Source organism: Oncorhynchus nerka, unplaced genomic scaffold (assembly GCF_034236695.1).
Source record: "Oncorhynchus nerka isolate Pitt River unplaced genomic scaffold, Oner_Uvic_2.0 unplaced_scaffold_917, whole genome shotgun sequence".
In the NCBI taxonomy this organism is placed as follows: Eukaryota; Metazoa; Chordata; class Actinopteri; order Salmoniformes; family Salmonidae; genus Oncorhynchus; species Oncorhynchus nerka.
This window is the reverse complement of record NW_027040387.1, coordinates 143055-155554: the sequence shown is the minus strand read 5'-3', so window position 1 is coordinate 155554 and position 12500 is coordinate 143055. Positions and strand designations below refer to the sequence as shown.

General features: G+C 47.4%; 1 protein-coding gene across 1 annotated transcript in view; it reads left to right on the top strand.

Moving 5' to 3' along the window:
• The window catches only part of LOC135570709 (voltage-dependent T-type calcium channel subunit alpha-1H-like), a 126857-nt gene that overhangs the window by 63783 nt on the left and 50574 nt on the right, over nucleotides 1-12500 (top strand). Inside the window, exons 15-18 of the mRNA XM_065016669.1 lie at nucleotides 2789-2873; nucleotides 6286-6518; nucleotides 10385-10687; nucleotides 10882-10978. Of these exons, the coding sequence (XP_064872741.1) occupies nucleotides 2789-2873; nucleotides 6286-6518; nucleotides 10385-10687; nucleotides 10882-10978 (718 nt within the window). The remainder of the gene's footprint in view (nucleotides 1-2788; nucleotides 2874-6285; nucleotides 6519-10384; nucleotides 10688-10881; nucleotides 10979-12500) is intronic.

The following is a 12500-nucleotide window of genomic DNA, read 5'->3' as shown; positions in this document are numbered from 1 at the left end:
TCCTCTCTCCACCCCCTTCATCCTTCATCCATCCATCTCTCTCTCCACCCCCTTTCATCCATCCCTCTCATCCATCCATCTCTCTCTCATCATCCATCTCTCTCCCCCCTTCATCCATCCATCCATCTCTCTCCACCCCCCTTCATCCATCCATCTCATCTCTCCACCCCTCCTCCTTCATCCATCCATCCTCTCCACCTCTTCATCCATCTCTCTCCACCCCTCCCCTTCATCCATCCATCCATCTCTCCCACCCCCATCCATCCATCTCTCTCCACCCCCCTTCATCCATCCATCTCTCTCTCCACCCCTCTCCCTTCATCCATCCATCCTCTCTCACCCCTCCCTTCATCCATCCATTCTCTCTCCACCCCCCTTCATCCATCCATCTCTCTCTCTCCACCCCCCTTCATCCATCCATCTCTCCTCCACCCCCCTTCATCCATCTCCTCTCCACCCCCCTTCATCCATCCATCTCTCTCTCCACCCCTCCCTTCATCCATCCATCTCTCTCTCCACCCCCCTTCATCCATCCATCCATCTCTCTCTCCACCCCCCTTCATCCATCCATCTCTCTCTCTCCACCCCCCTTCATCCATCCACCCCCTCTCATCCCATCCATCTTCTCTCACCCCCTCCTTCATCCATCCATCTCTCTCTCTCCACCCCCTTCCCATCCATCCTTCTCCATCCATCCATCCATCTCTCTCCACCCCCTTCATCCATCCATCCATCTCCCACCCCCTTCATCCACCCTCTCCACCCCCTTCATCCATCCATCTCTCCTCCACCCCCTTCATCCATCTATCTCTCTCTCTCCACCCCTCCCTTCATCCATCCATCTCTCTCATCCATCCACCCCCCCCTTCATCCATCTATTCCTCCATCTCCACCCCACTCCCTTCATCCATCCATCCATCTCTCTCTCCCACCCCCCTTCATCCATCCATCTCTCTCTCCACCCCTCCCTTCATCCATCCATCCATCTCTCTCTCCACCCCCTCCCTTCATCCATCCATCTCTCTCTCCCACCCCCACCCTCCTTTCATCCATCTCTCTCTCCACCCCTCCCTTCATCCATCCATCTCTCTCTCCACCCCCCTTCCATCCATCTATTCATCCATCCATCTCTCTCCACCCTATTCCTCTCCCTCCCTTCATCCATCCATCTCTCTCTCCACCTCCCTTCATCCATCCATCTCTCTCTCCACCCCCCTTCATCCATCCATCTCTCTCTCCACCCTCCCTTCATCCATCCATCTCTCTCCACCCCCCTTCATCCATCCATCCATCTCTCTCTCCACCCCTCCCTTCATCCATCCATCTATCTCTCCCTCCACCCCCTTCATCCAGTCATTCCTCTCTCCACCCCCACTTCATCCAACCATCTCTCCCTCCACCCCCCTTCATCCATCCATTCCTCTCTCCACCCCCCTTCATCTCTCTCACTCTCATACACACACACACACAGTCCTGCTGGCCCAGGAGCTTGTTTGATACTGGTTGACCAGCTGTTGTTGTTTTCATCTGAACATCACAGACACACAGCTACACCTCTGGGACCTGATCTATTACACAGAGGCACACACACACCTACCTATCTATCTATCTGTCTCTGGCTCTCTCTCTCTCTCACTCTCTCTCTCTCTCTCTCTCTCTCTCTCTCCATCTCTCTCTCTCTCTCTGCCTCTCTCTCTCTCTCTCTCTCTCTCTGTCTCTCTCTCTCTCTCTCCCTCTCACTCTGTCTCTCTTTCTCTCTCTGCCTCTCTCTGGCTCTCTCTCTCTCTCTCTGCCTCGCTCTCTCTCTGCCCCCTCTCTCTCTCTCTCTCTCTCTCTCTCTCTCTCTGCCTCTCTCTCTCTCTCTCTCTCTCTCTGGCTCTCTCTCTCTCTCTCTGCCTCGCTCTCTCTCTGCCTCTCTCTCTCTCTCTCTCTCTCTCTCTCTCTCTGGCTCTCTCTCTCTCTCTCTGCTCTCTCTCTGCCCCCTCTCTCTCTCTCTCTCTCTCTCTGCCTCTCTCTCTCTCTCTCTCTCTCTCTCTCTCTGCCCCTCTCTCTCTCTCTCTCTCTCTCTCTCTCTCTCTCTCTCTCTCTCTCTCTCTCTCTCTCTCTCTCTCAGTCTCTCTCTGGCTCTCTCTCTCTCTGCCCCTCTCTCTCTCTCTCCATCTCTCTCTCTCTCTCTCTCTCTCTCTCTGGCTCTCTCTCTCTCTCTGGTTCTCTCTGTAAAAAACATATATTTACATAAGTATTCAGACCCTTTGCTATGAGACTCGAAATTGAACTCAGGTACATCCTGTTTCCATTGATCATCCTTGAGATGTTTCTACAACTTGATTGGAGTTCACCTGTGGTAAATTCAATTGATTGGACATGATTTGGAAAGGCACACACCTGTCTATATAAGGTCTAACAGTTGGCAGTGCATGTCAGAGCAAAAACCAAGCCGTGAGGTCGAAGGAATTGTCCGTAGAGCTCTGAGAGCTCTGTCAGATCTGTCAGGGAGGTGACCAAGAACCCGATGGTCATTCTGACAGAGCTCTAGAGTTCCTCTGTGGAGATGGGAGAACCTTCCAGAAGGACAACCATCTCTGCAGCACTCCACCAATCAGGCCTTTATGGTAGAGTGGCCAGACGGAAGCCATACCTCAGTAAAAGGCACATGACAAGATGATGGTGGTTGTGATGATGATGATGGTATCTTCATCAGGGTGAAGCTAACAGGTCATGGTGATGATGGTGTTGGTAATGATGATGGTGGTGATGATGATGATGATGATGATGATATCTTCATCAGGGTGATGCTAACAGGTCAGAGACCGACGATGAGAAACTGTCGACCTTAGAAGAGGAGGAGAAGATGAAGGAGCTGTATTCAGCAGGTATACACACACACACACACACACACACACAGACACACACAGACACACACACACACACACACACACACACACACACAGACACACACACAGACACACACACACACACACACACACACACACACACACACACACACACACACACACACACACACACACAGACACAGACACACACACACACACACACACACACACACACACACACACACACACACACACAGACACAGACACACACAGACACACAGACACACACACACACACACTCGCACCAGGAAAATGGGTCAATTCCAATTCAGTTTGAAATTCCAATTCAAATCTTGAATTCACTTATGGAAGTGGAATTGAATTGAAATTAGACTGTTTGGACTTCTTGATTTGGAATTGAATTGGAATTCCATATTTGACATTTCCCATTTAATAATGGAATTAATCCCACGTAGTACCAACACTGCAGGATTTATTTTAATCCCACGTAGTACCAACACTGCAGGATTTATTTTAAATGAATGAACCGGGTTCACAGGATGACAGAAAGGACAAGATCAGTTGGAGAACCAAGCAAGCACTCAGTCACGTAGGACCTATCTTCCTGTTACCACTCTGTCCTGTTACCACTCTAGGGACCTATCTTCCTGTTACCACTCTGTCACGTAGGACCTATCTTCCTGTTACCACTCTATCACGTAGGACCTATCTTCCTGTACTAGTCATCATTACCACGCTGTCGCGTAGGACCTATCTTCCTGTACGTGTCATCGGTGACATCATTACCGCTCTATCCTACGTAGGACCTATCTTCCTGTATCTTCCTGTGTCATGACATCATTACCACTCTGTCACGTAGGACCTATCTTCCTGTTACCACTCTGTCACGTAGGACCTATCTTTACCACTCTGTTACCTATCTTCCTGTCGTGTCATCAGTGACATCATTTACCACTCTGTCACGTCCTATCTTCCTGTTACCACTCTATCACGTAGGACCTATCTTCCTGAACGTGTCTTCCTGTTACCACTCTATCACGTAGGTGACATCATCATTACCACTCTATCATCTTCCTGTAGTGACCTATCTTCCTGGACCTATCTTCCTGTACATGTCACCGGTGACATCATTACCACTCTGTCACGTAGGACCTATCTTCCTGTTACCACTCTGTCACGTAGGACCTATCTTCCTGTTACCACATCTATCACGTAGGACCTATCTTCCTGTTACCACTCTGTCACATAGGACCTATCTTCCTGTTACCACTCTGTCTATCTTCCTGTTACCACTCTATCACGTAGGACCTATCTTCCTGTTACCACTCTATCACGGGACCTATCTTCCTGTTACCACTCTGTCACGTAGGACCTATCTTCCTGTTACCACTCTATCACGTAGGACCTATCTTCCTGTTACTCTATCACGTGTTTCCTGTTACCACTCTATCACGGGACCATCTTCCTACCACTCTATCACGTCACGAGGACCTATCTTCCTGTTACCAGGACCTATCTTCCTGTTACGCGTGGACCTCATTTCCGCTCTGATCACGTATCTTCCTGTACCTATCTTCCTGTCACGTAGGACCTATCTTCCTGTTACCACTCTGGTAGGACCTATCTTCCTGTACTGATGTCATCGGTGACATCATTACCACTCTATCACGTAGGACCTATCTTCCTGTACGTGTCATCGGTGACATCATTACCGCTCTGTCACGTAGGACCTATCTTCCTGTACGTGTCATCAGTGACATCATTACCACTCTATCACGTAGGACCTATCTTCCTGTACGTGTCATCGGTGACATCATTACCACTCTGTCACGTTGGACCTATCTTCCTGTACGTGTCATCATCATTACCACTCTATCACGTAGGACATATCTTCCTGACGTGTCATCAGTGACATCATTACCACTCTATCACGTAGGACATATCTTCCTGTACTGATGTCATCAGTGACATCATTAACATGTTTATCTCTCAATACCACAAGGAGGACACAAGTGAAGTTCAGTCTAGTGCTGTGTGACAAGCTTCACGTTGACAGGCCACTGTAGAGGGGATTTACGGAACTTGATAACGTGTCTACTGTTTACGAACAAGGGAACTGTTTAGTCGAACAAGGGAACTGTTGAGTCGAACAAGGGAACTGTTGAGTCGAACAAGGGAACTGTTGAGTCGAACAAGGGAACTGTTTAGTCGGACAAGGGAACTGTTGAGTCAAGGGAACTGTTGAAAACAAGGGAACTGTTGAGTCAAACAAGGGAACTGTTTAGTCGAACAAGGGAACTGTTGAGTCGAACAAGGGAACTGTTTCGAGGGAACTGTTTAGTCGAACAAGGGAACTGTTGAGTCGAACAAGGGAACTGTTGAACAAGGGAACTGTTTAGTCGAGGGAACTGTTGAGTCGAAACTGTTGAGTCAAACAAGGGAACTGTTGAGTCGAACAAGGGTTTAACTGTTGAGTCGAACAAGGGAACTGTTTCGAAAAGGGAACTGTTGAAACAAGGGAACTGTTTAAACAAGGGAACTGTTGAGTCGAACAAGGGAACTGTTGAGTCGAACAAGGGAACTGTTGAGTCACAAGGGAACTGTTGAGTCAAGGGAACTGTTTAGTCGAACAAGGAACTGTTGAGTCAAACAAGGGAACTGTTGAGTCGAACAAGGGAACTGTTTAGAGGGAACTGTTGAGTCGAACAAGGGAACTGTTGAGTCAGAACTGTTGAAGGGAACTGTTTAAACAAGGGAACTGTTGAGTCGGGAACTGTTGAAGGGAACTGTTGAGTCGAACAAGGGAACTGTTGAGTCAAACAAGGGAACTGTTGAGTCAAACAAGGGAACTGTTGAGTCGAGGGAACTGTTGAGTCGAACAAGGGAACTGTTGAGTCGAACAAGGGAACTGTTGAACTGTCGGGGAACAAGGGAACTGTTGATTGATCAGTCTAATGTCTTGGGGGTAGAAGCTGTTCAGGGTCCTGTTGGTTCCAGACTTGGTGTCTTTAACCTGTCTGTCTAATGTCTTGGGGGTAGAAGCTGTTCGGGGTCCTGTTGGTTCCAGACTTGGTGTCTTTAACCTGTCTGTCTAATGTCTTGGGGGTAGAAGCTGTTCAGGGTCCTGTTGGTTCCAGACCGTTAACCTGTCTGTCTAATGTCTTGGGGGTATAAGCTGTTCGGGGTCCTGTTGGTTCCAGACTTGGTGTCTTTAACCTGTCTGTCTAATGGCTTGGGGGTAGAAGCTGTTCAGGGTCCTGTTGGTTCCAGACTTGGTGTCTTTAACCTGTCTGTCTAATGTCTTGGGGGTAAAAGCTGTTCAGGGTCCTGTTGGTTCCAGACTTGGTCCCTTTATTCTGTGTATTATAAACTTTTCTCACAGTCCTTATAATTAGAGCACACCGTGACATCTGACCTCTAACCTCTACAGAGTTGAAGCTCCAGGCGATGATGTTGACTCCTAATGGCCTTCTGAATCCCCGAGCCTCCATGCCCCTCCCACCCACACAGTCACCGTGGCAACAACCGCCGCCACCATCCCCACGGCAACGCCCGCCACTCATCCTGCACACATTGGCCACGCCCACAACTTGCGACAGCCAATCACGACGGGGCAGCGCCGTCTCTACGGATACAAGCAACACCCTGGACCCCAGGTCGCCGGTGAGTCATACACACACACTAACACATACACACACACACAAACACATATACACACACGCAAACACACACGCAAACACACACACACACACACACACACACTCTAGACCAGTGGTTCTCTTCTCGAGGAGCCCCAGATGTTTCACAATTATGTGGTAGCTCTGAACTCACCCGATTCACCTTGTCAATGGCTGACCTTTCACACCTGATTCACCTGACCTATCACACCTGATTCACCTTGTCAATGGCTGAACTATCACACCTGATTCACCTTGTCAATGGCTGACCTTTCACACCTGATTCACCTGACCTATCACACCTGATTCACCTTGTCAATGACTGAACTATTACACCTGATTCACCGGAACTATCACACCTGATTCACCTGAACTATCACACCTGATTCACCTGAACTATCACACCTGATTCACCTTGTCAATGGCTGAACTATCACACCTGATTCACCTTGTCAATGACTGAACTATCACACCTGATTCACCTGAACTATCACACCTGATTCACCTTGTCAATGGCTGAACTATCACACCTGATTCACCTTGTCAATGGCTGACCTTTCACACCTGATTCACCTGACCTATCACACCTGATTCACCTTGTCAATGACTGAACTATCACACCTGATTCACCTTGGGCTGAACTATCACACCTGATTCACCTGAACTATCACACCTGATTCACCTGAACTATCACACCTGATTCACCTTGTCAATGGCTGAACTATCACACCTGATTCACCTTGTCAATGACTGAACTATCACACCTGATTCACCTGAACTATCACACCTGATTCACCTTGTCAATGGCTGAACTATCACACCTGATTCACCTTGTCAATGGCTGAACTATCACACCTGATTCACCTTGTCAATTGCTGAACTATTACACCTGATTCACCTTGTCAATGGCTGACCTATCACACCTGATTCACCTGACCTATCACACCTGATTCACCTTGTCAATGACTGAACTATCACACCTGATTCACCTGAACTATCACACCTGATTCACCTTGTCAATGACTGAACTATCACATTCACCTTGTCAATGGCTGAACACCCTGAACTATCACACCTGATTCACCTTGTCAATGGCTGAACTATCACACCTGATCACACCTGATTCACCTTGTCAATGGCTGAACTATCACACCTATCACACCTGATTCACCTTTCACCTTGTCAATGACTGAACTATCACACCTGATTCACCTTGTCAATGGCTGATTCACTAATCTGAACATCACACCTGATTCACCTTGTCAATGGCTGAACTATCACACCTGATTCACCTTGTCAATGGCTGAACTATCACACCTGATTCACCTTGTCAATGGCTGAACTATCACACCTGATTCACCTTGTCAATGGCTGAACTATCACACCTGATTCACCTTGTCAACTAACTCACACCTGATTCACCTTGTCAATGGCTGAACTATCACACTGAACTGATTCACCTTGTCAATGGCTGAACTATCACACCTGATTCACCTTGTCAATGGCTGAACTATCACACCTGATTCACCTTGTCAATGGCTGAACTATCACACCTGATTCACCTGAACACACCCTGATTCACCTTGTCAATGGCTGAACTATCACACCTGATTCACCTTGTCAATGGCTGAACTATCACACTGATTCACCTTGTCAATGGCTGAACTATCACACCTGATTCACCTTGTCAATGGCTGAACTATCACACCTGATTCACCTTGTCAATGGCCTATCAAACCTGATTCACCTTGTCAATGATTCACCTGACCTAACTCACACCTGATTCACCTTGTCAATGGCTGAACTATCACACCTGATTCACCTTGTCAATGGCTGAACTATCACACCTGATTCACCTGAATGGCTGAACTATCACACCTGATTCACCTTGTCAATGGCTGAACTATCACACCTGATTCACCTTGTCAATGACTGAACTATCACACCTATCACAACCACACTGATTCACCTTGTCAATGGCAACTGGTCAATGGCTGAACTATCACACCTGATTCACCTTGTCAATGGCTGAACTATCACACCTGATTCACCTTGAATTCTATCACACCTGATTCACCTTGTCAATGGCTGACCTATCACACCTGATTCACCTTGTCAATGGCTGAACTATCACACCTGATTCACCTTGTCAATGAACTGACCTATCACACTATCACACCTGATTCACCTTGTCAATGGCTGAACTATCACACCTGATTCACCTTGTCAATGGCTGAACTATCACATTCACCTGATTCACCTGATTCACCTTGTCAATGGCTGAACTATCACACCTGATTCACCTTGTCAATGGCTGAACTATCACACCTGATTCACCTTGTCAATGGCTGAACTATCACACCTGATTCACCTTGTCAATGGCTGAACTATCACACCTGATTCACCTTGTCAATGGCTGAACTATCACATTCACCTTGATTCTATCACACCTGAACTATCACACCTGATTCACCTTGTCAATGGCTGAACTATCACACCTGATTCACCTTGTCAATGGCTGAACTATCACACCTGATTCACCTTGTCAATTGCTTCAAACTTGTCCATGGGTTCCGCTCCATACAGCCATTTTTACAGCCAAAGAGAGGAGTCACAAAAGTAGAAATAGAGATAAAACCTGAATCACTAACCTTTGATGATCTTCGTCAGATGACACTCATAGGACTTCATGTTACACAATACATGTATGTTTTGTTCGATAAAGTTCATATTTATATCCGAAAAAATCTCAGTTTACATTGGCGCTTTATGGTCAGTAATGTTGTGCCTCGAAAACATCCGGTGAATTTTCAGAGAGCACATCAATTTACAGAAATACTCATAATAAACATTGATAAAAGAAACAACTATTATACATGGAACTTTAGATAAACTTCTCCTTAATGCAACCGCTGTGTCAGATTTCAAAAAAGCTTTACCGTGAAAGCACACCATGCAATAATCTGAGTACGGCGCTCAGACACAAAAACAAGCCATGCAGATACCCGCCATGTTGTGGAGTCAACAGAAGTCAGAAATAGCGTTATAAACATTCACTTACCTTTGATGATCTTCGTCAGAATGCACTCCCAGGAATCCCAGTTCCACAATCAATGTTTGATTTGTTCGATAATGTCCATCATTTATGTCCAAATACCTCCTTTTTTGTTTACGCGTTTAGTAAACAAATCCAAACTCACGAGGCGCGGGCAAGTCCAGGCGAAAGTTCAGACGAAAAGTTCAAAAGTAATATTACAGTTCGTAGAAACATGTCAAACGATGTATAGTATCAATCTTTAGGATGTTTTTAACATAAATCTTCAATAATGTTCCCAACCAGAGAATGACTTTGTCTTTAGAAATGCAATGGAACGCAGGTCGCTCTCACGGGTGCGTGTGTGATCAGCTCATTGGCCTTCTGCCAGACCTCTTACTCCATCAGCTCTCATTCGCCCCCACTTCACAGTAGAAGCCTCAAACAAGGTTCTTAAAGACTGTTGACATCTAGTGGAAGGCTTAGGAAGTGCAATATGTCCCCATAGGCACTGTATATTCGATAGGCAATGAGTTGAAAAACTACAAACCTCAGATTTCCCACAGGTTTTCGCCTGCCATATGAGTTATGTTATACTCACAGACATCATTCAAACAGTTTTAGAAACTTCAGAGTGTTTTCAATCCAATACTACTAATAATGGGTCCCAGAGGAGAGGTTCTACTACCACTATTCTATAACATGTAATATAACATGCTAACACACACACACACACACACACACACACACACACACACACACACACACACACACACACACGTCCTAACGTGTCTCTATGCTGTGCTGTGATTGGTCAGTCTCCATGGGACAGCCGGCGCGCCAGCTGGTCTTCTATTGGCCGAGGTCCCAGCCTACAGCAGCGGAGGAGTCAATCAAGTGAGAGAGATTCTCTGCTGTCAGAAGGGGCGGGGTCAGAATGGTCCAATCCCAGCTGGGGGTGGAGCAGGGAGGAGTCTTTCGACCTCCTGGACCAATCAGAGTATCTGACCGTGCCGATGCTCCGCCCACCTGACTGTAACGGGAAGACCTTTCACCTCCCTGACGCCGGGACCCTACGTTACTATAGCGACCACGAGGAGGAGGAGGAGGACGCTGAGGAGGTGAGTCTGTGTGTGTGTGTGTGTGTGTGTGTGTGTGTGTGTGTGTGTGTGTGTGTGTGTGTGTGTGTTAGTCTATCCCTCTGGACAGTGTGTGTAGATATACATTATGTGTGTATTGACTGTGTGTGTCTGACGCTGTGTGTGTGTGTGTGTGTGTGTGTGTGATTAACCCTGTGTGTGTGTGTGTGTTTCAGAGTGTGTGTTTGCGGGTGAAGCTGGTCCTGGAGCCCTATAAGCCCCAGTGGTGTAGAGATCATGAGGATTGGGCTCTCTACCTGTTCTCCCATGTAACAGGTCAGGACACACACACACACACACACACACACACACACACACACACACACACACACACACACACAGGGTCAATCACACACACACAACACACACACACACACACACACACACACAGGGTCAATCACACACACACACACACACACACACACACACACACACACACACACACACACACACACACACACACACAGGGTCAATCACACACACACACACACAACACACACACACACACACACACACAGGGTCAAACACACACATTCATGCACCACACACTTTCATTTGTGTTTTTTGTGTTGGGTATATAAATGTTATTTTTCAATACCAGCTTCATCCAATATATATAATAATAATAATATTATGGACTGGACCAGACTGGACTAGACTGGACTAGACTGGATGAGACTGGACTGGACTAGACTGGACTAGACTGGATGAGACTGGACTGGACTAGACTGGACCAGACTGGATGAGACTGGACTGGACCAGACTGGATGAGACTGGACTAGACTGGATGAGACTGGATGAGACTGGACTGGACTAGACTGGACTAGACTAGACTAGACTAGACTGGACTAGACTGGACTAGACTAGACTGGACTGGACTGGACTGGACTGGACTAGACTGGATGAGACTGGACTAGACTGGACTAGACTGGACTAGACTAGACTAGACTGGACTAGACTAGACTGGACTAGACTAGACTGGACTAGACTGGACTGGACTAGACTGGACTGGACTAGACTGGATGAGACTGGACTAGACTGGACTAGACTGGACTAAACTGGACTGGACTAGACTGGACTAGACTGGATGAGACTGGACTAGACTAGACTAGACTGGACTAGACTGGACTAGACTGGACTGGACTAGACTGGACTGGACTAGACTGGATGAGACTGGACCAGACTGGATGAGACTGGACTAGACTAGACTAGACTGGACTAGACTGGACTAGACTAGACTGGACCAGACTGGATGAGACTGGACTGGACCAGACTGGACCAGACTGGACTAGACTAGACTGGACTAGACTGGACCAGACTGGACTAGACTGGACTAGACTGGACCAAACTGGTCTGGACTAGACTGGACCAGACTGGATGAGACTGGACTAGACTGGACTGGACTAGACTGGACCAGACTGGACTGGACTGGACTAGACTGGACCAAACTGGTCTGGACTAGACTGGACCAGACTGGATGAGACTGGACTAGACTAGACTGGACTAGACTGGACTGGACTAGACTAGACTGGACCAGACTGGATGAGACTGGACTAGACTGGACTGGACTAGACTAGACTGGACTAGACTGGACTGGACTAGACTGGACTAGACTAGACTGGACTAGACTGGACTAGACTGGACTGGACTGGACTAGACTGGACTAGACTAGACTAGACTGGACTAGACTGGACTAGACTGGACTGGACTGGACTGGACTGGACCAGACTGGATGAGACTGGACTAGACTAGACTGGACTGGACTGGACTGGACTGGACTGGATGAGACTGGACT